This window comes from Sphaeramia orbicularis, unplaced genomic scaffold, assembly GCF_902148855.1.
Source record: "Sphaeramia orbicularis unplaced genomic scaffold, fSphaOr1.1, whole genome shotgun sequence".
Classification (NCBI taxonomy): Eukaryota; Metazoa; Chordata; class Actinopteri; order Kurtiformes; family Apogonidae; genus Sphaeramia; species Sphaeramia orbicularis.
Window position 1 is genome coordinate 17,174 of NW_021941590.1, and position 27,814 is coordinate 44,987.

General features: G+C 48.3%; 2 protein-coding genes across 4 annotated transcripts in view; one reads left to right on the forward strand and one right to left on the reverse strand.

Moving 5' to 3' along the window:
* The window catches only part of LOC115416317 (WD repeat-containing protein 17-like), a 31,651-nt gene extending 16,142 nt beyond the window's left edge, over positions 1-15,509 (forward strand). The window contains exon 6 of the mRNA XM_030130067.1: positions 15,495-15,509. The gene's annotated coding sequence lies outside the window, so the exon portion shown is untranslated. The remainder of the gene's footprint in view (positions 1-15,494) is intronic.
* Positions 1-24,888, reverse strand: mtmr7b (myotubularin related protein 7b). Of its 3 annotated transcripts, XM_030130065.1 has the most exons (15): positions 24,576-24,888; positions 22,971-23,096; positions 17,140-17,302; positions 14,561-14,718; positions 14,029-14,157; positions 12,880-13,014; positions 10,422-10,554; positions 7,113-7,222; positions 6,413-6,538; positions 6,276-6,325; positions 2,314-2,514; positions 1,991-2,131; positions 1,640-1,766; positions 77-392; positions 1-40 (listed from the first exon to the last, which is right to left on the reverse strand). In XM_030130065.1, the coding sequence occupies exons 1-15, from the start codon at positions 24,597-24,599 to the stop codon at positions 6-8; spliced, it is 1,974 nt and encodes a 657-aa protein (XP_029985925.1). In that variant the 5' UTR covers positions 24,600-24,888; the 3' UTR covers positions 1-5. The 3 variants fall into 3 exon arrangements, with proteins under 3 accessions (XP_029985925.1, XP_029985924.1, XP_029985926.1); XM_030130064.1 differs by having other exon boundaries at positions 1-392; XM_030130066.1 differs by lacking the exon at positions 1-40 and having other exon boundaries at positions 196-392; positions 1,594-1,766.
* Positions 24,889-27,814: the final 2,926 nt, after the last annotated feature.

Here is a 27,814-nt window from a genome sequence, read left to right on the forward strand (position 1 = left end):
TCCACTCAGGCAGTGGTGGAAGCAGCTTCATACGGGTCTGTTTCTGGGTCCGGGTCCAGGTCTGGGTCTGGGTCCGGGTCCTTGCCGTCGTCCCCGCCACTAGACGAGTGGCTGCTGAGGTCGGCCACGCCGGACTCCAGGTCGCTGCAGGTGCAGAGGTCACTGGGGTCGTGACCTTTGACCCCTAAGGGCAGAGTCAGATGGGGGTGGGCGGTCCCAGCCTTGTGATTGGCCGCTTTAGAGGACAGTTCATGTGCAGGGCTGGTGATTGGCTGTGTGTAGGTGGTGGGCGGGTCCGGCCCCAGGTACCTCTGCCACTGTTGGCTAACCCTCCTCCTGGGAACCTGAACCTTCTCCCAGGTGACCGGCCTCCCCGTCAGGGCTGCGATCCTCTGCACAGAACACACAACACTTATTATGGGATGGAAGGGGTTCAGTCACAACTAAGGTTATTATCGTTAATGAAAACTAACAAATGACCAAAACTAGAATTGAAAAAAACATTTTCGTTAACTATAATAAATAAAAACTAAGAGAAACTGGGTTTATTTAGACCTGGGTCTGTTTCTGAAACTGGGTTTATTTAGACCTGGGTCTGTTTCTGAAACTGGTTTATTTAGACCTGGCTCTGTTTCTGAAACTGGTTTATTTTAGTTTCTGTCTCTTTTCCATCTTTTTCGTCCCAAAAATCAAAGGTAAATGCAGACAGGATGAACCTAATGATGACCTCGGAGAAATGATCCATCCCATAACTAATGCATTTATAATCAAATATCAGGTCCTAAAATAGGACCCACATATGGACATTAAATCTCCCTGGGTGTAAGTGCATTAGATGTGTAAACGTGTGTAAATGCTCTTCTATAGACTCTAAATACAGACACTGTGTTCAATGTGTGGATCCTAGTGGTTTTTCTAATCCACACATGTGGGCTTTCATCAGCCTCAGTCTCATTCCAGGTTTGGTCTGAAACCCATCGTGTCCACCAGTGTTACATGTGGAACCCATGGTGTCCACCGGTGTTACATGTGGAACCTATCATGTCCACCTGTGTTACATGTGGAACCCGTCGTGTCCACCTGTGTTACACATGGAACCCGTCGTGTCCACTGGTTTTACACGCGGAACCCGTCGTGTCCACCTGTGTTACACGTGGAACCCGTCGTGTCCACCGGTGTTACACGCAGAACCTGTCGTGTCCACCGGTGTTACACGCGGAACCCGTTGTGTCCACCGGTGTTACACGCGGAACCTCTCATGTCCACCAGTGTTACACGTGGAACCCCTCGTGTCCACCGGTGTTACACGCGGAACCTGTTGTGTCCACCGGTGTTACACACGGAACCCATCGTGTCCACCGGTGTTACATGCGGAACCCATCGTGTCCACCGGTGTTATATGTGGAACCTATAGTGTCTACCAGTGTTACGGGTGTGTCCCTGAGTTCCAGATGGACACAGGTGGGTGTGTCCCTGAGTTCCAGGTGGACACAGGTGGGTGTGTCCCTGAGTTACAGGTGGACACATAGGTTTGTCTTTTCAGTGGGGGTGTGTGTGTGTGCTGGACATGGATGGGGTGTGTGTGTTGTATGCCTTGTCTGGAGCACGGGTAGTGGTGGGCGGGTCCTCCTGGCGGTACCTCCTGGTGATTGGTCAGCTCCTCCTCCAGCTGATGGGACTCCTCCCTCACAGCAGACAGGAAGTCAGCAGGCGACTGTCGAGGAGGGACGGACTTGTCCATGTGGTGGTACAGGCCTTTCCACATTCTGGAGGGAAGTGGACGGAGTTAGGACGTGTCCTCAACATGTCTCCCATGTCCATCCTGTCCCCCATGTCCATCCTGTCCACCTTGTCCCCCTGTCCCCCCTGACAACTGGTCTAGCTGCACCCACAGCCTGCAACACCTCACACATCAGTAACAAAAAGCAGGGGGCGGGGGGGGGGGGCATTAGTGAACATGAATACACACACACACACACACAGGACTGACTTGAAGCAGTATGGGCTGGTGTTGGGTCTTAGGACCCCCTGGCTCTGGTTCTGGCTCAGCTGGTTCTGGTACAGTGGGTTGGTGTATTTGGACCGGTCCTTCCACAGCTGAGGCCAAACACTGTGGCTCCTGTCCCTGAGCCTGGAGACACAGGACAGGCTGCAATTAGACCACACCCACAAAAGACAGAACCCCCCCGCCACAACAGACCGAAGCCCCCCCCACAACAGACAGAGGGCGCTAGGTCTGCCGCCCCCACAACAGAGGGCACTAGGGCCGATCCCCCCACAACAGACAGAGGGCGCTCCAGGTGGTGGCTGTACCTCATGTCCCTACGCTCCTTCTCACTGTTCCCCAGGAAGGTTCCGTACTGGCAGGAGTACACGTATGTGTGGATGGAGATGAGGAAGCGCTGGTTGAACTCGAAGGCACAGGGGAACTGCTCCGAAAGCTGCCACACACACTCCAGGAACTGATCCAGGACAGGAGACACTTCCCTGGGATCTCCGTCCAGATGGGCGTACCTGCAGAACCACAGAAGAACACACTCACCCACGGTAGTACAAGTCCACAGGTACATACACGTACTGTTCAGCTGCAGTTCAAAGTCCCTATGAAGAAGAAACAACTAAGGACTGCAATGTCACCCGGCATGGCACAGCTGGGGCCCCACCCTGGAGCCAGGCCCAGTGTTGGGGCTCAAAAGCAAGTGCCTGGTGGCTGGACCTTTGCCCATGGGGCCCGACCAGGCTCAGCTCGAAGGAGCGACATAGGTCTGCCCTCCGGTGGACTCACCACCCACCGAGGGAGCTGTAGGGTCCAGGTGCAATGTGGATTGGGTGGCAGTCGACTGCAAGGGGTTCGACGACCCGATCCCCTGAAGCAGAGTCTAGTTCTTGGAACATGGAATGTCATTTCACTGGGGGAGAAGAAGCCAAAGCTTGTGAGGGAGGTTGAGAGATACCGTCTACATATAGTCGGGCTCACCTCCACACACAGCTTGAGCTCTGGAACCCAACCCCTTGAGAGGGGCTGGACTCTCCACTTCTCTGGCGTTGCCCGCGGTGAGAGGCAGTGGCTGGTGTGGGTGTGCTCATAGCCCCTCAGCTCAGCCGCCATGTGTTGGAGTTTTCCCCGGAGAACGAGAGGGTCATGTCCCTGTGCCTTCGGGTCGGGGACATGTGCCTCACTGTTGTCTGGGCCTACTGGCTGAACAGCAGTGCAGAGTACCCGGCCTTCTTGGAGTCCCTGGGAAGGGTGCTGGATGGTGCTCCGACTGGGGACTCCATTGTTCTCCTGGGGAATTTCAATGCCCACGTGGGCAACGACAGTGAGACCTGGAGGGGGGTGATGGGGAGGAACGGCCTCCCTGATCTGAACCCGAGTGGTGTTTTGTTATTGGACTTCTGTGCTAGTCACAGTTTGTCCATAACAAACACCAAGTTCGAACACAGGGATGTCCAGAAGTGCACGTGGCACCAGGACACCCTAGGCCGGAGGTCGATGATCGACTTCGTTGTCATGTCATCAGACCTCCGACCACATGTTTTGGAAACTCGAGTGAAGAGAGGGGCAGAGCTGTCAACCGATCACCACCTGGTGGTGAGTTGGATCCGCTGGCGAAGGAGGAAGCCGAACAGACTGGGCATGCCCAAACATGTTGTGAGGGTCTGTTGGGAACATCTGGCAGAGCCTGATATCAACGCGGTCTTCAACTCCCGCCTCCGCGAGAGCTTCTCCCAGATCCCAGAGGAGGCTGGGGACATTGAGTCCGAGTGGAACCATGTTCTCCACCTCCATTGTTGAAGCGGCTGCTCTGAGCTGTGGTTGCAGGGTCTCCAGTGCCTGTCGTGGCGGCAATCCCCGAACCCGGCGGTGGACCTCGGAAGTAAGGGATGCTGTCAAGCTGAAGAAGGAGTCTTATTGAGCCTTGTTGGCTCGTGGGACTCCTGAGACAGCTGAGGCCAGGCATACTGCAGCCCAAGCAGTTGTGGAGGCAAAAACTTGGGTCTGGGTGGAGTTTGGGGAGACCATGGAGAAGGACTATCGGTTGGCCTCAAGAAAATTCTGGCAAACCGTCTGGCGCCTCAGGAAGGGAAAGCAGTGCACCACCAACACTGTTTACAGTGGAAGTGGGGAGCTGCTGACCTCGACTGGGGATGTTGTCGGACGGTGGAAGGAATACTTCGAGGATCTCCTCAATCCCACTGCTACGTCTTCCATGGAGGAAGCAGAGGCTGAGGACTCAGAGGTGGACTCCTCCATCACCGAAGCTGAAGTCACCGAGGTGGCTGGCAAGGTCCTCGGTGGCAGGGCACCGGGGGTGGATGAGATTCACCCTGAGTACCTTAAGTCTCTGGATGTGCAGGACTGTCTTGGTTGACACGTCTCTGTAACATCACGTGGCAGCCGGGGACAGTACCTCTGGACTGGCAGACCGGGGTGGTGGTCCCCCTTTTTAAGAAGGGGGACAGGAGGATGTGCTCCAACCACAGGGGGATCCCACTCCTCAGCCTCCCGGGGAAAGTCTATTTCAGGTACTGGAGAGGAGGATCCGACTGATAGTTGATCCTAGGATCCAGGAGGAACAATGTGGTTTTCGTCCCGGTCGCGGAACACTGGACCAGCTCTGTACTCTCCATCAGGTGCTCGAGGGTTCACGGGAGTTCGCCCAACCAGTCCACATATGTTTTGTGGATTTGGAGAAGGTGTTCGACCATGTCCCTCGTGGTATCCTGTGGGGGGTGCTTCGGGAGTATGGGGTCCGGGACCCTTTAAGGGCAGTCCGGTCCTTGTATGACTGAAGCAGGAGCCTGGTTCACATTGCCGGCAGTAAGTCAGACCTGTTCCAGGTGCATGTGGGACTCTGGCAGGGCTGCCCTTTGTCACCGGTTCTGTTCATAATTTTTATGGAAAGAATTTCTAGGTGCAGCCAGGGGCCGGAGGGGGTCTGGTTTGGGGACCACAGGATTTTGTCTCTACTTTTTGCGGATGACGTTGTCCTGTTGGCCTCATGGAACCTGGACCTCTAGCGTGCCCTGGGGTGGTTTGCAGCCGAGTGTAAAGTGAGTGGGATGAGGATCAGCACCTCCAAACCCGAGTCTATGGTTCTCGACCGGAAAAAGGTGGTCTGCCCTCTCCAGGTCAGTGGGGAGTCTTTGACACAAGTGGAGGAGTTTAAGTATCTTGGGGTCTTGTTCACGAGTGAGGGAAGGATGGAGCGTGAGATTGACAGACGGATCGGTGCAGTGTCTGCAGTGATGCAGTCGCTGTATTGGTCTGTTGTGGTTCAGAAGGAGCTGAGCCGAGAGGCAAAGCTCTCCATTTACTGCTCAGTCTACGTTCCTACTCTCACCTATGGTCATGAGCTTTGGGTCAGGACCGAAAGGACCAGATCTAAGATCCAAGCGGTCCAAATGACTTTCCTCCATAGGGTGGGTGGGTCCACCCTTAGGGATAGGGGGAGGAGCTCAGTCACCAGGGAGGAGGTCAGAGTAGAGCCGCTGCTGCTCCATGTCCAGAGGAACCAGCTGAGGTGGATCAGACATCTGTTTCAGATCCTCCTGGACTCTTCCTTGGGAGGTATTCTGGGCATGTCCCACCAGGAGGAGGCCTCGGGGAAGACCTAGGACACGTTGAAGAGACTATGTCTCTTGGCTGGCCTGGGAATGCCTCGGGGTCCCCCAGAAGAGCTGGAGGAGGAGCCTGAGGAGAGGGAAGTCTGGGCATCCCTGCTTAGACTGTTGCCCCAAAGACCCGGCCCCAGAGAAGAGGAAGAGAATGGATGGATGTTCAGCTGCACCTCGGAACCACAGTAGTACAAGTACACACAACTGGATTTCAAACACCTATTAAGTTTATTTAAATATCACTTTGGGATTTTTGGGGCTGATGCCGATACTGGGGCTAAAAAAGCAGAGAACAGATACATGAAATAAGAACATAGATATTCACAGGATAGAATAGTCTGCTATCAGACTAGTATGTGAACTGACTGGACAGTACTAATATACAGTGCTCATATACAGTATTAAAACCAGAACTAATATACAGTATTAATATATAGTATTCATATACAGTATTGCTATAGTGTATTAATATCATTCACCCTAACCCAGACCCACATTCATCCTGTGGGCCGGACTGGACCCTTTGGCGGGTTGGACTGGACCCTTTGGTGGGTCGGACTGGACCCTTTGGTGGGCCGGATTGGACCCTTTGGTGGGCCTGTTTGGTCCCATGGGCTGTATGTTTGCCACCCCTGCTTTGCGGTGTGTTTACTGACCTGTGGGAGAACTTGTGTCCAAAGGAAACCCAGTCCTTCTCTATGAGCACCTGCAGACAGACAGGAGGAGGTGAGAGGAACCACAGCAGGACTGGACTGGACTGGACTGGACCAGACTGGACTGGACATCACCTTACCATGAATCCTTGGATGGTTCTGTAATGGGGGTCCAGCAGAATACTGGCTACAGAGCAGGCCTGAGCCGTCCTGTCCCAGCCGTCCGAACAGTGGACCAGCACACTGACGCCCTCATCAGCCACGGCCTGGAATAACACAAGCACAGAGCACCAGGGTCACACGACCAACAAGCACAAAGCACCAGGGTCACCTGACCATCAGCCACAGCCTGAATGAAACACGACGCGGAAACGGCTGGAGAAATATGCATAGAGGGAAGGGAGCTCCTGCCGTTTCTGCGTCGTGTTTCATCATATAATATCATATGTTTGTGCTGCCGCTGTGAGGCCTTGTCTCTGGTCCATGTCTCTGGTCCTTGTTTCTGGTCCCTGTCTCTGGTCCTTGTCTCTGGTCCTTGTCTCTGGTCTTGGTCTCTGGTCCTTGTCTCTGGTCTTGGTCTCTGGTCCATGTCTCTGGTCCTTGTCTCTGGTCCTGGTCTCTGGTCTTGTTTCTGGTCCTTGTCTCTGGTCCTGGTCTCTGGTCCTTGTCTCTGGTCCTGGTCTTGTTTCTGGTCCTTGTCTCTGATCCTGGTCTCTGGTCTTTGTCTCTGGTCCTGGTCTTGTTTCTGGTTCTTTTCTCTGGTCCTGGTCTCTGGTCCATGTCTCTGGTCCTGGTCCCTGGTCCTGGTCTCTGGTCCTGGTTTCTGGTCCTTGTACTAACCCTAGCTATGAAGACTCCAGCATCCAGGATGGCTTTGATGTGTTTGAGCCAACCAGAGTTCTCCAGACCCCACAGGAAGTCCGTCATGGACGGGGACCGCATCTCACCCACTGTGTGGAAGAGAGAGAGAGAGACAGACAGACGGACAGACAGTCAGAGGACATTTACCAACAGACGCACCTGGATTCTAGTTCCACTGGGTCCATTCATTTATTTTCATTCACTGTCATTCATTTATTTGAATTCAGTCTCATTCCATCCATTCATTCTCTTCCTCTTATCCAGGAATGGGTCACAGGGGTAACAGTCTAAGCAGGGATGCCCAGACTCCACCCTCTCCTCAGACTCCTCCTCCAGCTCTTCTGGAGGACCCTGAGGCGTTCCCAGTCCAGCCCACAGACATAGTCTCTTCAACGTGTCCTAGGTCTTAGGTCTTCCCCCGAGGTCTCCTCCCGGTGGGACATGCCCAGAACACCTTCCCAGGGAGGAGTCCAGCTGGTCCCTCTGGATGTGGAGGAGCAGCGGCTCTACTCCGAGCTCCTCCCTGGTGACTGAGCTCCTCCCCCTATCCCTAAGGGTGGACCCACCCACTCTACAGAGGAAACTCATTTGGACCACTTGTATCCTGGATCTGGTCCTTTCGGTCCTGACCCAAAGCTCATGACCATAGGTGAGGGTAGGAATGTAGACTGACCGGTAAATCCAGAGCTTCTCCTCTCGGCTCAGCTCCTTCTTCACCACAACAGACCGGTACAGCGACTGCATCGCCGCAGACACTGCACCCATCCACCTGTCAATCTCACGCTCCATCCTTCCCTCACTCGTGAACAAGACCCGAATATACCTGAACTCCTCCACTTGTGTCAAGGGCTCCCTACCGACCCGGAGAGGGCAAACCACCTTTTTCCGGTCGAGAACCATGGCCTCGGATTTGGAGGTGCTGATCCTCATCCCACTCGCTTCACACTCGGCTGCAAACCGCCCCAGGGCACGCTGAAGGTCAAGGTTCCATGAGGCCAACAGGACAACATCATCTGCAAAAAGCAGAGATGAAATCCTGTGATCCCCAAACCGGACCCCCTCCGGCCCCTGGCTGCGCCTAGAAATTCTGTCCATAAAAATTATGAACAGAACCAGTGACAAAGGGCAGCCCTGCCGGAGTCCAACGTGCACCTGGAACAGGTCTGACTTACTGCTGGCAATGTGAACCAGGCTCCTGCTTCGGTCATACAAGGACCAGACTGCCCTTAGCAGATGGCCCCAGACCCCATACTCCCGAAGCACCCCCCAAAGGATACCACGAGGGACACGGTCAAACGCCTTCTCCAAATCCACAAAACACATGTTGGGCGAACTCCCATGAACCCTCAAGCACCTGATGGAGAGAGTAGAGCTGATCCAGCATTCCGTGACCAGGACAAAAACCACATTGTTCCTCCTGGATCTGAGGTTTGACTCTCAGTCGGATCCTCCTCTCCAGTATCTGGAATAGACTTTCCCCGGGAGGCTGAGGAGTGGGATCCCCCTGTGGTTGGAGCACATCCTCCGGTCCCCCTTCTTAAAAAGGGGGACCACCACCCCGGTCTGCCAGTCCAGAGGCACTGTCCCCGACTGCCACATGATGTTACAGAGATGTGTCAACCAAGACAGTCCTGCACATCCAGAGACTTAAGGTACTCAGGGCAAATCTCATCCACCCCTGGTGCCCTGCCACCGAGGACCTTGCCAGCCACCGCGGTGACTTCAGCTTCGGTGATGGGCGAGTCCACCTCTGAGTCCTCAGCCTCTGCTTCCTCCATGGAAGACGTGGCAGTGGGATTGAGGAGATCCTCGAAGTATTCCTTCCACCGTCCGACAACATCCCCAGTCGAAGTCAGCAGCTCCCACTTCCACTGTAAACAGTGTTGGTGGTGCACTGCTTTCCCTTCCTGAGGCGCCAGACGGTTTGCCAGAATTTCCTTGAGGCCGACCGATAGTCCTTCTCCATGGTCTCCCCAAACTCCACCCAGACCCGAGTTTTTGCCTCCACAACCGCTCGGGCTGCGGCACGCCTGCCCTCAGCTGTCTCGGGAGTCCCACGAGCCAACAAGGCTCAATAAGACTCCTTCTTCAGCTTGACGGCATCCCTTACTTCTGAGGTCCACCGCCGGGTTCAGGGATTGCCACCACAACAGGCACTGGAGACCCTGGACCACAGTTCAGAGCAGCCGCTTCAACAATGGAGGTGAAGAACATGGTCAACTCGGGCTCAGTGTCCCCAGCCTCCCCAGGATCTGCGAGAAGCTCTCCTGGAGGTGGGAGTTGAAGACTGCACTGATATCGGGCTCTGCCAGTTTTCAGCAGACCCTCACAACACATTTGGGCCTGCCGAGTCTGTCCGGCTTCCTCCTTCGCCAGCGGATCCAACTCACCACCAGGTGGTGATCGGTTGACAGCTCTGCCCCTCTCTTCACTCGAGTTTCCAAAACATGTGGTCGGAGGTCTGATGACATGACAACGAAGTCGATCACCTCCGGCCTATGGTGTCCTGGTGCCACATGGACTTATGGACATCCCTGTGTTCGATCATGGTGTTTGCTATGGACAAACTGTGACGAGCACAGAAGTCCAATAACAAAACACCACTCGGGTTCAGATCGGGGGGGGCGTTCCTCCATCACCCCCCTCCAGGTCTCACTGTCGTTGCCCACGTAGGTATTGAAGTCACCCAGGAGAACAATGGAGTCCCCAGTCGGAGCACCATCCAGCACCCCTCCCAGGGACTCCAAGAAGGCCGGGTACTCTGCACTGCTGTTCAGCCAGTAGGCCCAGACAACAGGGAGGCACCTGTCCCCGAACCGAAGGCACAGGGACATGACCCTCTCGTTCACCGGGGAAAACTCCCACACATGGCGGCTGAGCTGAGGGGCTATGAGCAAGCCCACACCAGCCACTGCCTCTCACCACGGGCAACGCCAGAGAAGTGGAGAGTCCAGCCCCTCTCAAGGGGTTGGGTTCCAGAGCCCAAGCTGTGTGTGGAGGTGAGCCCGACTATATCTAGACAGTATCTCTCAACCTCCCTCACAAGCTTTGGCTTCTTCCTCCCCAGGGAAGTGATATTCCATGTTCCAAGAGCTAGACTCTGTGTCCAGGGATCAAGTCGTCGAGCCCCCTGCTGTCGACTGCCACCCAATACACATTGCACCCGGTCCCTACAGCTCCCTCAGTGGGTGGTGAGTCCATCAGAGGTCAGTCTCATTCATTTATTTTAATTGGCTCTTCTTCATGTGCTTTTCTAACCCCTCCCCTTCTTACCATCTGGTTCCTTACCGTCTATAATCTTTTGCTGGCTGCTCCTCATCACATGAATGTTTTCAATCCCTATGAACTGCAGTTTAATGTTGCTGTAGTGGTCCTCGTTCTCGTAGCCTTTTCCTGCCGCCTTATTGGCCATAGCGTTCAGCTGGAGACACACACACATACATGTTACAGATTATCCAATATGCATCGATACGCCGACACGCGCCTGTAGGATCCCAGTGCACCGGTACAGAAGCTGCGAGTGAATGAAAAGTTTGGAATGACATCACGATGCATCGGTTATTGAACATTTGTATCGATAAAATTGGATCCATTCAATAGAATACATTTTTACTTGCATTTAAAAGTGTTACTGTTTATTTGGGTACAGTCTTTCTTTCCTTCAGACCCACGTTAACGTGTACACTGTACACTAACAGTCTGAGCTCCGCCCATGGACTGAGCATGTGCACCACAGATGAATACTGTACTGTGTGGATGGGAAATGGGAATGTGACATATATATATATATATATATATATATATATATATATATATATATATATATATATATATATATATATACATATATATATATATATATATATATATATATATATATATATATGTTTATGTTTATGTTTACGCATTTGGCAGACGCTTTTTTCCAAAGCGACTTACAGGGGAAAACCAATTAAATCACTCAATCAATCAAATTTTATTTATATAGCGCCAGATCACAAAAAAGTTATCTCTTGACATTTTATATATAGAGTTGGTCAAAACCAGACTCTAAGTCAATTTACAGAAACCCAACAGAATCCTCCAGGAGCAAACACTTGTGACTGGTGACATACACATATATATATATATATACACACTATATTGCCAAAAGTATTTGCTCACCTGCCTTGACTCACATATGAATTTCAGTGCCATCCCATTCCTAGTCTATGGGTTCAGTCTGACGTGGCTCCACCCTTTGCAGCTCTAACAGCTTCAACTCTTCTGGGAAGGCTGTCCACAAGGTTTAGGAGTGTGTTCATGGGAATTTTGGACCGTTCTTCCAGAAGCGGATTTGTGAGGTCCCACACTGATGTTGGACAGAAGGCCTGGCTCTCAGTCTGCGCTCTAATTCATCCAAAGGTGTTCTATGGGGTTGAGGTCAGGACTGTGTGCAGGCCAGTCCAGTTCATCCACACCAGACTCTGTCCTCCATGTCCAAATGGACCTTGCTTTGTGCACTGGTGCACAGTCATGTTGGAAGAGGAAGGGGCCGGCTCCAAACTGTTCCCACAAAGTTGGGAGCATGGAATTGTCCCAAATGTCTTGTTCTGCTGAAGCATTCCCAGTTCCTTTCACTGGAACTAAGGGGCCCAGCCCAGCTCCTGAAAAACAACCCCACACCATAACCCCCCCTCCACCAAACTTTACACTCGGCACAATGCGCTCCCACAAGTATCGTTCTCCTGGCGACCGCCAAACCCAGACCCGTCCGTCAGATCGCCAAATGGAGAAGCGCGATTGGTCACTCCAGAGAAGGCTCCTCCCCTGCTCTACAGTCCAGTGGCGGCGTGCTTTACACCACTGCATCCACCGCTGTGCATTGCACTTGCTGATGTATGGCTTGGATGCGGCCGCTCGGCCACGGAAACCCATTCCATGAAGCTCTGTGCGCACTGTTCTGGAGCTAATCTGAAGGACGCATGAAGTTTGGAGGTCTGTACCATTGACTCTGCAGACAGTCGTCCACCTCTTCACACTCTGCGCCTCAGCATCCGCTGACCCCGCTCCGTCAGTTTCCGTGGCCTACCACTGCGTGGCTGAGTTGCCGTCGTTCCCAAACACTTCCACTTTCTTATAATCCAGCTGACAGCTGACTGTGGAATATTTAGGAGCCAGGAAATTTCACCTCTGGATTTGTTGCACAGGTGGCATCCTATCACAGTTCCACGCTGGAATTCACTGAGCTCCTGAGAGAGACCCATTCTGTCCCAAATGTTTGTAAAAGCAGTCTACATGCCTAGGGCTGGATTTAATCCACCTGTGGACATGGAAGGGACTGGAACAGCTGAGTCTGATGACTGGGATGGGGGAGACAAGACTTTTGGCAATATAGTGTGTGTATATATATATATATATATATATATATATATACATATACACATATGTTCATAGTTGAATGGTTTTTTGAACTAAAACAAAGAGAATAGGTGCTATTATTTGTAGGTGATTGTGTTCTGATGGGACTGGTTCTGATCCACTTGGACTCTCATTGGGCTGGAAGTGGACCCTGAACTAAATGGACTTTGGTGGCTGTGCTCTGGAGTGTCTGGGGTCCAGTGTGTGCTACCTTGGGCCTGATTTTGGGCCTGGTTTTGAGTCCAGTGTGTGCTACCTTTGGCCTGGTTTTGGGCCTGGTTTTGGGTCCAGTAGGTGCTACCTTGGGCCTGGTTTTGGGCCTGGTTTTGGGTCCAGTGTAGCCTACCTTGGGCCTGGTGTCCACCACATAGATGTAGTCACTGCCGGGGTTTGACTTCATCAGCGCCTGCAGCATCATCTCGTCCTCATGGCATCGTCCGCTGAAGCCTGACAGTGGCTGACTGCACCTGCACACCGCCGCCTGCACCACAGCCAACACAAACAGGGATGGAACATATGAACAGTTCAGATCAGGGTTATTGGGACCAAAACTATCATGGTGTTATTGAAACTGTGCTCAAAATGTTCAAAAAGTACTAATACACACACTGAAATAATTTAACCAAGTTGTACTAAAAATAAATAAATAAATACATACATAAAATTAAATAACAGTCCCAATGTCCCTCTGTTGCAGAAACATTCCAATATTAACCCTTAGTGGTCTGAGCCTATTTTGTCCGTTTTTCAGTCCTTTTGATTTGGCTTTTATATACTATAGAAACAAATGTTTACTATACCCATGTTTGGGATCTGTTTTTTCAGCACAACTTCATCTATTTCATCTGTCTATTATTATCTCACTTTACCCTACTATAAAAACACAAAAGGACAAAAAACACAAAAAAATATCAAATCCGATTTGAAAAATGTATATAATTTATTGCATAAACAACACACAGATGTTTAACGAACCTTTTCAAAGACTTTAAAAGTGAATATTGGTTCCAAATATTAGGTATAGAAAATTAAAATTGTATTCATGTGTCCGTGAGTTCAGTGGCGCAGAAAGGGTCCCCTGGGGCCCCAAGCAAAAAAAAAAAAAAAAAAAAAAAAAAAAAAAAAAAAAAAAAAAAAAAATATATATATATATATATATATATATATATATATATATATATATATATATATATATATGCATACCACGCAACCAGTACGCAATATCTCACTCTGACAGAGACAGACAAGTGAGGGAGGGGCAATTTGGACTCAGGGGGTCCCTTCAGAGAATTTGAGACAGCTAGTTGTTACTGCAACTTCTCACTGCCGCTGTGTAGTGAACTTATTCTTTAGACTGTTTGTGTCAAATCTGTTGGTCCTTTGGGGGCCCCTGCTGGCTTAGGGGCCCCAAGCAGCTGCCTGCCTTGCCTAATGGCAAGCTGCACCACTGCGTGTGTTCATGTGTCCATGTGTTCATGTGTTCATGTGTTCATACCAGTGTGTCCTGGTGGAAGTAGGACAGAACAGGGAAGCGTCCTCTACTCCTGAACCTGGAACTGCCAACGATGATGGAGGGAGGAGCCGACTTTGGAACAAACAGTTCAGATGGGTACGAATCACACACCTGGAAGAACAAACACACAAATACACACACACACATACACACACACACACACTGAGTTAGTACTTGTACTACCTGATGGGCCTCTTCCAAAGTAGCTGAAACATGGTTTTGGGGTCAAAAGTTTAGGTTTAGAGTTAGGGTTAGGTTCAGGGTTAGGGTCAGGGTTAGGTTCAGGGTTAGGGTCAGGGTTAGGTTCAGGGTTGGGGTTAGGGCTAGGTTCAGGGTTAGGTTCAGGGTTAGGGTCAGGGTTAGGTTCAGGGTTGGGGTTAGGGCTAGGTTCAGGGTTAGGTTCAGGGTTAGGGTTAGGGTTAGGGTTAGGGTTAGGGTTAGGTTCAGGGTTAGGTTCAGGGTTAGGGTTAGGGCTAGGTTCAGGGTTAGGTTCAGGGTTAGGGTTAGGTCATACCTTGTATTCACTGTTGGCTGCAGTGTGAACCCACAGGTTGTTTGGAACTCCCATCCTCTTATAATCAGACATGAGGTCTATGAAGGACCAGGACTGAGCCCTGTCCTCTATATTCACATTAGGATTAAAGGACAGACAGTAGAGTTCACTGTAGGACTCTGAGGAGGAGAGGGTTTCAGAATTAGTATTTCATGTCATTGACAAAAGGTCTTCATTTCTACACTACCGGTCCACAGTTTTAGACCAGCCCAGTTTGTTCCAGTTTTGTCTGTAAATTCCATCAGTTCCAGTCCAATGAACAGCTGTAAATGGTACAAAGGTCAGAGTGAACTGACAGGAAAAAAAAAAAAAAAAACAAGGTAAGGTTAAAGAAAACTGAAAAATAATGTCCATTTCAGAATTCTACAAAAAGGCGAACAAGAAATGGGTTAACAACTGAAAGCAGTTCTGCAGCAGTGGAGGTTGATCAAGTCTGGAAAGTTGGTGGTTCAATTCCTGCAGGTGTCCCAACGTTTGTGAATTCCTTCCACCCCCTGTGTCTGCAGAACAGGAGTGTGGAACACACTGTGGTACCAGACCCATGGAGCAGTACTGGAACAGGACTGGACTGAAGAAAGGAGTGTGTTACTGTAAAAATGGAAAAGAGGAAAAGGAATGAACCAGAGAAGAGAGACAGAGCATCAGAAGAGGGAAAAATGGAGGTGTGTCCTCCAGAGAAATGTCCAAGAAAGTCCAGGTGTCAGGAAGTCCAGTTTCCTTCAGCATCCAAAGGCACTGAAACTGGACTGGAAATGTAGACAGAAGAGGTCTGGAAGAAGCACAGACACAACAGAAGAAGAAGAAGAGTTTAGGACAGAAAACAGCTGGAGTGAGAGGAGACTGACAGGACAACAGCTGAAAGAAGAGAGAAGAGAGAGGAGGAGGAAGAGAGGAGGTCATAGAGGAGGAGGAGAGGAGACTGACAGGACAACAGCTGAAAGAAGAGAGAAGAGAGAGGAGGAGGAAGAGGGGAGGTCATAGAGGAGGAGGAGAGGAGACTGACAGGACAACAGCTGAAAGAAGAGAGAAGAGAGAGGAGGAGGAAGAGAGGAGGTCATAGAGGAGGAGGAGAGGAGACTGACAGGACAACAGCTGAAAGAAGAGAGAAGAGAGAGGAGGAGGAAGAGAGGAGGTCATAGAGGAGGAGGAGAGGAGACTGACAGGACAACAGCTGAAAGAAGAGAGAAGAGAGAGGAGGAGGAAGAGAGGAGGTCATAGAGGAGGAGGAGAGGAGACTGACAGGACAACAGCTGAAAGAAGAGAGAAGAGAGAGGAGGAGGAAGAGAGGAAGAGTTTACACTGAACACATGAGTTTACACTGAACAGAGTGAACAGATGAGTTTACACTGAACAGACTGAACAGGCGCAGGTTTGATCAGTCCATAAGCCCTTCTTCCAGTCTTCAGTAGTCTTCAGTAGTCTTCTTCCAGTCTTCAGTCGTCCACTGGTGCTGTTTCATGGTCCAGCCAAGCCTCTGTTTCTGATTCTGAAGTCTCTCCGATGGCTTTAGCTGCAACTGGACCCATCAGACCTGCGCCTGTTCAGTCTGTTCAGTGTAAACTCATCTGTTCAGTGTGTTCAGTGTAAACTCATCTGTTCACTCTGTTCAGTGTAAACTCATCTGTTCAGTGTGTTCAGTGTAAACTCATCTGTTCACTCTGTTCAGTGTAAACTCTTCCTCTCTTCCTCCTCCTCTCTCTTCTCTCTTCTTTCAGCTGTTGTCCTGTCAGTCTCCTCTCCTCCTCCTCTATGACCTCCTCTCTTCCTCCTCCTCTCTCTTCTCTCTTCTTTCAGCTGTTGTCCTGTCAGTCTCCTCTCACTCCAGCTGTTTTCTGTCCTAAACTCTTCTTCTTCTTCTGTTGTGTCTGTGCTTCTTCCAGACCTCTTCTGTCTACATTTCCAGTCCAGTTTCAGTGCCTTTGGATGCTGAAGGAAACTGGACTTCCTGACACCTGGACTTTCTTGGACATTTCTCTGGAGGACACACCTCCATTTTTCCCTCTTCTGATGCTCTGTCTCTCTTCTCTGGTTCATTCTTTTCCTCTTTTCCATTTTTACAGTACCACACTCCTTTCTTCAGTCCAGTCCTGTTCCAGTACTGCTCCATGGGTCTGGTACCACAGTGTGTTCCACACTCCTGTTCTGCAGACACAGGGGGTGGAAGGAATTCACAAACGTTGGGACACCTGCAGGAATTGAACCACCAACTTTCCAGACTTGATCAACCTTCACTGCTGCAGAACTGCTTTCAGTTGTTAACCCATTTCTTGTTCTCCTTTTTGTAGAATTCTGAAATGTACATTATTTTTCAGTTTGCTTTAACCTTACCTTTTTTTTTTTTTTTTTTTAAACCTCTGTCAGTTCGCTCTGACCTTTGGACCATTTACAGCTGTTCATTGGACTGGAACTGATGGAATTTACAGACAAAACTGGAACAAACTGGGCTGGTCTAAAAGTGTGGACCAGTAGTGTACAAACACACAGGTACACACAGGTACACACGTGTACACAGGTACACAGGTACACACAGGTACATGTACCTGGTCGTGTCAGTCTGTTCAGTGCAGTGTGTATCTCCGTACACTCTCTCTCCTGTTGGATGAACAGACTGAACACATGGAAGTCTTTACAGCGAAGAATCAGCTGACTGCCTGAGGGGGTGGGGGGGGGTCTGTCCACACTGCTGACCAGACTGTGGAGCACCTGCAACACACACACTGACCAGTGAGGACACTGACCTGATGTGCAATGGTCAGCTGACCAGTCAGACTAGTACACTGACCAGTCAGACCAGTATATCACTGCGCTGACCCGTTTGGACCCACAGGTTCCACAGGTGGTGGTTTTTATTCTGTTGTGTATTCGTTCATGTTGTTCCACATTTGTCCAACAGTCAGCGCCAAAGTGTTCTGGACATAGAAACAGGATCAGAAGGAGACTGGATTAAAAAGGACTGATATGTGACAGAATACTGGTCTGATCAGCTGATACTGTTTACACTAGTCTGAGTAATCTGAGTAAAAATACAGAAGGTTAACAGGAAGTCTGATCTCTGGGGTTAACAGGAAGTCTTGCAGTTCTTCCAGACAGTGTGTCAACATCCTGTTATGGGGAAGCTCCGCCGCTCCAGAGGAAGCAGAGGAAGTCGACCGTTGCTTACTACTAGGGCTCCTGCAATGGGGCGGGTGTCCTGTCCCTGTGCGTTTAGCCGACCAGGTGAACCAGTGTTTTCCATCGCTGACGGTCTTGCTCCAGCTGCTCTGCGTCCTCCATGGCAACTCCATGTTGTTGGAGGTCGCCCGCAATGACGTCGAGCCATCAGGTGCGGGGCTCGCCTCGTGGTCGTTTCCAGCCTGCGGCCTTTGGGTCAAACTGAAGGATGGCTCTTGTTGGATGGTCAGGAGGGAGGCGGAGGACATGACTGAACCAGCAGGTGCGACATTGTGCGGCCAGGCTGGATGCTTTGGGCTGGCATGTGCGGGCTCCAAGCACCTCATTGGAAACCCACTGGGGCCACCTGATGTTTTCAATGGTTCTGAGAGCCCTGCTATCTAAGCCATCTCTTCTGGCAGCCAGAGTCTTGTTTACGGGCCATGTTTCTGACCCATAGAGCAGGATGGAGAGGACGGCAGAGTTGTAAATCCAGAGCTTCGTCCTGCGTGAGATGGTCTGGTGCCGCCAGAGTGGTTTCCAGAGAGACTGCAGAGCTGATGCTGCCAGGGCTCTTCTGCAGGTAATCTCTGGTTTTAGGTCCCCGTTGTCTGTTACCATGGACCCCAGATACACAAAGCTCTTGACAGGCTCTACAATGTCATTACCAACCTGCAAGGGAGGTGGATCCGGCCCATCACCAACATGCATGAACTTGGTTTTTGACCAGTTCACTTGGAGGCCAAGCTTCTCTGCCCCCTCACTGTATCTGCCCAGAGCATCTGTCAGCTGACTGTAGGATGTGCTCAGCAGGATGGTGTCATCAGCGTACTCCAGGTCAGTCAGGTGGTAACTGCCTAGAGACACTCCGGGGGCCCTCTCACAAACCCTGGTCATCAGATGGTCAATGATACAGTTGAAGAGGTCGGACGCAGCCACGCAGCCCTGGCAAACGCCACTGGAGATGGAGAACCAGTCCGAGTGTTTGCCATTGATTCGGACACAGCTCTGTGCGTTGCTGTAAAGCAGCTTGAACAGGGAAACGTTCTTAGGTGGTGCTCCGAGGGCCTGTAGGATGCTCCACAGTGAAGCATGGCAGACGGTGTCAAAGGCAGCTTTCAGATCTGTGAACCCGATGTAAAAATTGCGATTTTTGCGGAATTCATAAGTCTTCTCTATCAGCAGACGAACAGCGGAGATGTGGTCTGTTGTGGGGCGGTTAGGCATGAAGCCAGCCTGTTGGGGACGGCGGCTGATGGCTGGGAGAGCACAGGTGAGCAAGATCCCAGTGAAGACCTTGCCTGGGATGGATAGAAGGGTGATGCCTCGGTGGTTACTGCAGACTGGCCGGTCACCCTTGTGTTTCCAGAAAGGTAGGATGACTCCTCTGGTCCAGGTGCTGGGAAGCCTCTCTGTGTCCCACACCTGGTTTATAATTTGGGTAAGCCACTCTACGATGCTGTCCCCACCAGATTTTAACATCTCAGCGGTTACTGCACAGATGCTGGGGGCCTTCCTGTTGTTGAGTTTTTTCAGGGCAGCTCTGACTTCCTTGGGTGTAACAGGGTCTGTACTACAGGCGTCGCTAGGGGCTGCAGTGTTTGCGGCCGATAGCATGGTGGGATCAGCTGGGATGGTACCGTGCTGCAGGAGGAGGCTGAAGTGCTCTTTCCAGCGTGCGAGGCAGTTTGTTTCAGTTGTTATGAGGTTGCCATCAGAATCTTTTACCGTTGCTTTACCATCCTTTTTTTTTATACACAATCTGTGGTTGTCCCACCCACCCAGCAGACACGGCCTTCACCTACTGGTGGAATGGGTGTCCTGTGGATGTGTCTGACAGACAGGACGTTCATCTGAAAAGGGAAGTTCTGCATCTGGGACTGAAAAGGGAGCACTCACATAAATAAGGCCAACGGTGATGCGGGAACAAAAAACAACAGAGGGTTAGTGTTAGTGTTAGTGTTACTGTTAGTGTTAGGGTTAGTGTTACTGTTAGGGTTAGGGTTAGTGTTAGTGTTACTGTTAGTGTTAGTGTTAGGGTTAGTGTTAGTGTTAGTGTTACTGTTAGGGTTAGTGTTACTGTTAGGGTTAGGGTTAGTGTTAGTGTTAGGGTTAGGGTTAGGGTTAGTGTTAGCGTTAGGGTTAGCGTTAGTGTTACTGTTAGGGTTAGTGTTAGGGTTAGGGTTAGTGTTAGCGTTAGCGTTAGTGTTAGCGTTAGGGTTAGTGTTAGGGTTAGTGTTAGGGTTAGTGTTAGGGTTAGTGTTAGCGTTAGGGTTAGGGTTAGGGTTAGTGTTAGGGTTAGGGTTAGTGTTAGGGTTAGGGTTAGTGTTAGTGTTAGGGTTAGGGTTAGGGTTAGTGTTAGTGTTAGTGTTAGTGTTAGGGTTAGTGTTAGTGTTAGGGTTAGTGTTAGTGTTAGCGTTAGGGTTAGCGTTAGTGTTACTGTTAGGGTTAGTGTTAGGGTTAGGGTTAGTGTTAGCGTTAGCGTTAGGGTTAGTGTTAGGGTTAGCGTTAGTGTTAGCGTTAGTGTTAGGGTTAGTGTTAGGGTTAGTGTTAGGGTTAGTGTTAGGGTTAGGGTTAGGGTTAGTGTTAGTGTTAGGGTTAGTGTTAGTGTTAGGGTTAGTGTTACTGTTAGGGTTAGGGTTAGTGTTAGTGTTAGGGTTAGGGTTAGTGTTAGCGTTAGGGTTAGTGTTAGGGTTAGTGTTAGCGTTAGCGTTAGTGTTAGGGTTAGTGTTAGCGTTAGGGTTAGTGTTAGTGTTAGTGTTAGTGTTAGGGTTAGGGTTAGTGTTAGGGTTAGTGTTAGTGTTAGGGTTAGTGTTAGGGTTAGTGTCAGTGTTAGTGTCAGTGTTAGTGTTAGGGTTAGGGTTAGTGTCAGTGTTAGGGTTAGGGTTAGGGTTAGTGTTAGGGTTAGTGTTAGTGTTAGTGTTAGGGTTAGGGTTAGTGTTAGGGTTAGTGTTAGTGTTAGTGTTAGGGTTAGGGTTAGTGTTAGCGTTAGGGTTAGCGTTAGCGTTAGTGTTAGTGTTACTGTTAGGGTTAGTGTTAGGGTTAGTGTTAGTGTTAGTGTTAGGGTTAGGGTTAGTGTTAGTGTTAGTGTTAGGGTTAGTGTTACTGTTAGGGTTAGGGTTAGGGTTAGTGTTAGTGTTAGGGTTAGTGTTAGTGTTAGCGTTAGGGTTAGCGTTAGTGTTAGTGTTACTGTTAGGGTTAGGGTTAGTGTTAGGGTTAGGGTTAGTGTTAGCGTTAGCGTTAGGGTTAGTGTTAGGGTTAGCGTTAGCGTTAGTGTTAGGGTTAGTGTTAGCGTTAGGGTTAGGGTTAGTGTTAGGGTTAGTGTTAGGGTTAGTGTTAGTGTTAGGGTTAGGGTTAGGGTTAGTGTTAGTGTTAGGGTTAGTGTTAGTGTTAGGGTTAGTGTTACTGTTAGGGTTAGGGTTAGTGTTAGGGTTAGGGTTAGTGTTAGCGTTAGGGTTAGTGTTAGGGTTAGTGTTAGGGTTAGTGTTAGCGTTAGCGTTAGTGTTAGGGTTAGTGTTAGCGTTAGGGTTAGGGTTAGTGTTAGTGTTAGTGTTAGTGTTAGTGTTAGGGTTAGGGTTAGTGTTAGTGTTAGGGTTAGTGTTAGTGTTAGGGTTAGTGTTAGGGTTAGTGTCAGTGTTAGTGTCAGTGTTAGTGTTAGGGTTAGGGTTAGTGTCAGTGTTAGGGTTAGGGTTAGTGTTAGGGTTAGTGTTAGGGTTAGGGTTAGTGTTAGCGTTAGGGTTAGCGTTAGCGTTAGTGTTAGTGTTACTGTTAGGGTTAGGGTTAGTGTTAGGGTTAGTGTTAGTGTTAGCGTTAGCGTTAGGGTTAGTGTTAGCGTTAGTGTTAGTGTTAGCGTTAGGGTTAGTGTTAGGGTTAGGGTTAGTGTTAGTGTTAGGGTTAGGGTTAGTGTTAGGGTTAGTGTTAGGGTTAGGGTTAGTGTTAGGGTTAGTGTTAGGGTTAGTGTTAGTGTTAGTGTTAGGGTTAGTGTTAGTGTTAGGGTTAGTGTTAGTGTTAGGGTTAGTGTTACTGTTAGGGTTAGGGTTAGGGTTAGTGTTAGGGTTAGGGTTAGTGTTAGCGTTAGCGTTAGCGTTAGTGTTACTGTTAGGGTTAGGGTTAGTGTTAGGGTTAGTGTTAGCGTTAGGGTTAGTGTTAGGGTTAGTGTTAGCGTTAGCGTTAGTGTTAGGGTTAGTGTTAGTGTTAGCGTTAGGGTTAGGGTTAGTGTTAGGGTTAGTGTTAGGGTTAGTGTTAGTGTTAGGGTTAGTGTTAGGGTTAGTGTTAGTGTTAGGGTTAGTGTTACTGTTAGGGTTAGGGTTAGTGTTAGTGTTAGTGTTAGGGTTAGTGTTAGCGTTAGGGTTAGCGTTAGTGTTAGGGTTAGTGTTAGGGTTAGTGTTAGCGTTAGGGTTAGTGTTAGGGTTAGTGTTAGCGTTAGCGTTAGTGTTAGGGTTAGTGTTAGCGTTAGGGTTAGGGTTAGTGTTAGGGTTAGTGTTAGTGTTAGGGTTAGGGTTAGTGTTAGGGTTAGTGTTAGGGTTAGTGTTAGTGTTAGTGTTAGTGTTAGTGTTAGGGTTAGGGTTAGTGTTAGGGTTAGTGTTAGGGTTAGTGTTAGTGTTAGTGTTAGTGTTAGTGTTAGGGTTAGTGTTAGTGTTAGGGTTAGTGTTAGTGTTAGGGTTAGGGTTAGTGTTAGTGTTAGGGTTAGTGTTAGTGTTAGGGAAACAGCAGCCACGAGCAAAGAACAACAGAGGAAACAAACTATGTATGAAGTCAAACACATGAAAGAGTCAGCGCAAAAGAGCAGAAAAGGGAAAAAGTTTTAAAATACTGTTCAATTCAAAAAGTGAAACACATCCACTATAGAAAAGGGAAGTGGACTGTGTGTGTGTGTGTGTGTGTGTGTGTGTGTGTATTTTTACTCAGATTACTCAGACTAGTGTAAACAGTATCAGCTGATCAGACCAGTATTCTGTCTCATATCAGTCCTTTTTAATCCAATCTCCTTCTGATCCTGTTTCTATGTCCACCTAGCATCGTCATGACAACAGATAAAAAACAGGGCCACGTTGCCATGGTGACAAACAGACATGTCAGCTGAGAGGTTATTCAATTGAAAATGACCCTGATACTGGTTCTAAGTGGAACACACACTGATACTGGTTCTATGTGTCCAAAGGTAGAACCCACTGAACACCAGACATGGAACCATGTCCCTCCTGGACCTGGTGCTGCTTACCCAGGTCTCCTTGCGGCTCTCAGGGTTGTTCTCCACAAAAATGGTGTGTGTCGCAGACAGGTACAGAGTTCCAACGCTGGCTTTCCTCTGACCTGAAGAGCGATCCAGGAAACGCACATTTTCCACCTGAAAGAAGACACAAACATACAGAACATTAGACCAGGAGGAACAGCTGAGAGGAACAGCTGAGAAGAGCATGTGGAGGAACAGCTGAGAGGAACATGTGGAGGAACATGTGGAGGAACAGCTGAGAGGAACAGCTGAGAAGAACATGTGGTTCTGCGCAGAATGACCTCTAGATTCTGTTCCACAGTAGGGTTAGGGTCAAAGGTCAGATGGTGATCCTCCTTTCTTCCTCCATTGTCTGATTTCCACAGATAAAAGGAGGAACAGAGGTGAGACAGGTGGAGGTTTGGTGGGCTGGACTGGACCCTTTGTTGGGCCGGATTGGACCCTTTAGTGGGCCGGTTTTGGACCCTTTGGTGGGCCGGATTGGACCCTTGACCACATGTTTGACACCTGTGTTCTAATGCCTGTTTTTCACCTTTTATCTTTATGAAAACTGCATCATTATTATTATTATTATTATTATTATTATTATTATTACTATTACTATTTGAATGCCTTGAGGTTTTGTTTTGTCTCTGTAAATGCTGATGTCAGAGCATTTCCTGTTGGGTTAGAAAATGGGAATTTTTCCAATAATAATAAAGAAAGAAAGAAAGAAAGAAAGAAAGAAAGAAAGAAAGAAAGAAAGAAAGTTCAGCCCATATGCATTGTGGGTCTGTCCAGGCTGATGAGCAGAGGGAAAATGGTGGTTACCAGGACAATGACACTTCAGGTTCAGTAGATGAGTGGGCACTTTTTAAATCCACATTCTATCAATAACACACACAAGGAGGAGGAGGTTCCACGGCAGCAGAACACAGAACACAGCTGTGTTCTGTGTTCCACTGTGGCCGCTGTAGTCCTGCTCTGTCTGGGAGAAGTGGGTTTGATTCAAGGGAGGAAGAACGACTTAAAGCGACTGATGCTGGGGATTCCAACTGCCTCAAATGCACCACATCTCTGGAATAAACACAGGCTACAGCTGGGATGGGTACACTGATGCACCCTGGGTAATAAAAAAAAAAAAAAAAACCCTGAGTAATAAAAAAAAGAAAGAAAAGCCCTGGGTAATAAAAAAAAGAAGAAAAACAAATGAACCCTGGGTAATTAAAAAAAATGGAATACAAAAAAACAAAACAACACAAATGAACCCTCGGTAATAATAATAATAATAATAATAATAATAATAATAATAATAATAATAATAAATTGAACCCTGGTTTAAAAAAAAAACATGGACTAAGAAAACAAAAACAAATGAACCCTGGGTAATGATACTAATAAAAATAAATAAATACACAAATAAACCCTGGGTAACAAATTTAAATCAATCAATCAATGAATCCTGGGTAATGGATGGGAAGGACAAAAGCACCGGCACCGACAAGACCAGAACAGAACCGGAGCCAAACGCAGGCAGCGGCTCGACCGGTGGGGGGGCACGGGGCTGTGGGTCGGCTCGGGGGGGGGGGGCGGGGGGGCAAGGGGCTGCGGTACCTTGGGGGTCCGGATGTGCTCCATCACCGGCGGTGGAGGCGGACGGACACAGGGCCGACGGCTCCGGTTCGGCTGCTGTTCGGCTGTGCTGCGGGTTGGGTTGTTTTTTTGTCCCGTTATTCCCGGTGCAGGTGTCCTACCGGGCTGCTGCTCCGCCGCGGACCGGACCGGGGCTGTTCTCCATCACGTGCTCGGTGTTTCCGTCGGTTCCGCCGAAAGGACAAAAGCCTCTGGACTCGCTTAATGGCCGGTATCCGTCCGGTAACGGTAACGACCTGCTCCGGCCTCAGTGACGTTAACGGCAGCGTTTACTGCACCGACACGGTACCGACAGGAACATGCACCAGTTCCGGTGGACGCTTCCAAAATAAAAGCCTGTTAACGGACTGCTTCATTGTATCACTTTTTTTTTTTTTTTTTAATTTATTTTAATTTTATCTATTTATTTATTTTTATTTATTTATTTATTGTTTGTTTGTTTGTGTGTTTGTTTGTTTTTACATTTTGTTTGTTTGTTTGTATTTTTCTTTCTTTCTTTCTTTCTTTCTTTCTTTCTTTCTTTCTTTGACATCAGGGCTCAGACTCATGTTGGTTGCGGTTCCCCTTTGGGCCCAGATGGACCTCCCCCAGACCAGACCAGTACAAGAATGACAACTCCTAGTTTTTCCTTTTTGTTTTTGTACAAAAATTAAGTTATGAAAATATTTACATTTTACAAAAAAGATGTGAATAAACTAGGAAAAAAAAACAGAAAATTCATAAGAAAAATTTGTACGATTTTTAAAAATATATTTTTGTTCCAAGTGTTTTTCTTCCACATGGAGTCCTTCCCAAAAGCAGAATCCAGTCCTGACTTCTGCAGAGCCACACCCATGAACACGCCCACCCTGCTGCACCGTTCAAAAAAGAACAGATTCAGTCCATAAACCCATCCAGGCAGACTGTGGTGTTCGTCCACAGAACTAACAGGTGTCCAATAAACCCCAGGAGGCCTCAATCTGTTGGAAATATTTACCTGAGGACTGACAAAAACGACATGGATGTTACAATCAGCTAGAATTTCAGTTTTTATGAGCAAAAAAAATGTGTAGAACATCCAAACACATTCTGTCATTTCTTTGTATTCTGTAAACCATGCACAACATTCATTTATAGTGAGTTCCAAAAATACAACAACAAAAAAAAACAGTCAGTTAATGATAGCAATTAGCACGATGCTAAAATACATGGAAAATCCCATATGTATGCTAACGGTATTAGCGTGTTCCATTAATACACAAAAATAAAAGTATTAAAGAACACAAGGAGCCTCGGCTGACTGAGTACAGGGACTGAACATCTGATAGATGACACTATATACACACAGATAGTAGTGTGTGAGATATACACACACACACACACACACACACACACACACATATATATATATATATATATATATATATATATATATATATATATATATATGTTAGGGTAGAGACTGCGATCTGGTAGGATCGGCGATTCTACCAGTAGAGACTCCGATCGTAGTCTCTACTGGTAGAAACTCCGATCCTGCCAGTAGAAGGGTTAGGGTTAGGGTTAGGGTTCGGATCGGAGTTTCTACCAGTAGAGACTCTGATCGGAGTTTCTACTGGTAGAATCGCTGATCCTACCAGATCGCAGTCTCTACCCTGACATATATGTAGGGTGACATGGCGGTGCAGTGGTTAGCACTCGTGCCTCACAGACAGAAGGTCCTGGGTTCGATTCAAACACCAGTCAATGGGGGGTGGGACCTTTCTGTGTGGAGTTTGCCTGTTCTCCCCGTGTCTGCGTGGGTTCTCACTGGGTACTCCGGCTCCTCCCACCATCCAAAACCATGCACTGATAGGTTAATTGGTTAATCTAAATTGCCCATAGGTGTGAATGTGACAGTGATTGTTTGTCTCTATATGTTCAGTCTGAGATGAACTGGTCACATGTCCAGGGTGAACCCCGCCTTCGCCCCTATGTAGCTGGGATAGGCTCCAAGAGACCCCCGTGACCCTATTGAGGATAAAGCAGGTTCAGAAAATGAACGAATGAACATATATATATATATATATATATATATATATATATATATATATATATATATATATATATATATATGTATGTATGTATGTATGTATGTATGTATGTATATATCTATATCTATCTCTCTCTCTCTCTCTCTCTCTCTCTATATATATATATATATATATATATATATATATATATATATATGCATGTATGTATGTATGTATATATATATACTTTTCATAAGAATCATAATATAATCACAAACCTAACCCATAATAAGTACTGTAGCTCTGAACAGACAAAATCCAGGAACCAAAATGGACTCCTGTGTGTGTGTGTGTGTGTGTCCACTAGAGGACAGCACTAGTATTAATGACACTAATGTGTGTGTGTGTGTGTTTGTGTGTGTGTGTGTGTCCACTAGAGGACAGCACTAGTATTAATGATACTAATGTGTGTGTGTGTGTGTGTGTGTGTGTGTGTGTCCACTAGAGGACAGCACTAGTATTAATGACACTAATGTGTGTGTGTGTGTGTGTTTGTGTGTGTGTCCACTAGAGGACAGCACTAGTATTAATGATACTAATGTGTGTGTGTGTGTGTGTGTGTGTGTGTGTCCACTAGAGGACAGCACTAGTATTAATGATACTAATGTGTGTGTGTGTGTGTGTCCACTAGAGGACAGCACTAGTATTAATGACACTAATGTGTGTGTGTGTGTTTGTGTGTCCACTAGAGGACAGCACTAGTATTAATGATACTAGTGTGTGTGTGTGTGTGTGTGTGTGTGTGTGTCCACTAGAGGACAGCACTAGTATTAATGATACTAGTGTGTGTGTGTGTGTGTGTGTGTGTCCACTAGAGGACAGCACTAGTATTAATGATACTAGTGTGTGTGTGTGTGTGTGTGTGTGTGTGTGTGTGTGTCCACTAGAGGACAGCACTAGTATTAATGATACTAGTGTGTGTGTGTGTGTGTGTGTGTGTGTGTGTGTGTCCACTAGAGGACAGCACTAGTATTAATGATACTAGTGTGTGTGTGTGTGTGTGTGTGTGTGTGTGTCCACTAGAGGACAGCACTAGTATTAATGATACTAGTGTGTGTGTGTGTGTGTGTGAGTGTGTGTGTGTGTGTGTGTGTGTGTGTGTGTCCACTAGAGGACAGCACTTGTATTAATCAGACTCCACTTCCCATG

What these genes read in the sequence shown, in the direction of transcription:
- mtmr7b (XM_030130064.1), bottom strand. Translation starts at nt 24,599, where the DNA reads ATGGAGCACATCCGGACCCCCAAG. An exon ending in GAACAGACTGACACGACCAG is followed by an intron (nt 14,719 to 17,139) that starts GTACATGTACCT and finishes TCTCCTCCTCAG; the next exon opens with AGTCCTACAGTGAACTCTAC. An exon ending in GAACCATCCAAGGATTCATG is followed by an intron (nt 6,326 to 6,412) that starts GTAAGGTGATGT and finishes GTCTGTCTGCAG; the next exon opens with GTGCTCATAGAGAAGGACTG.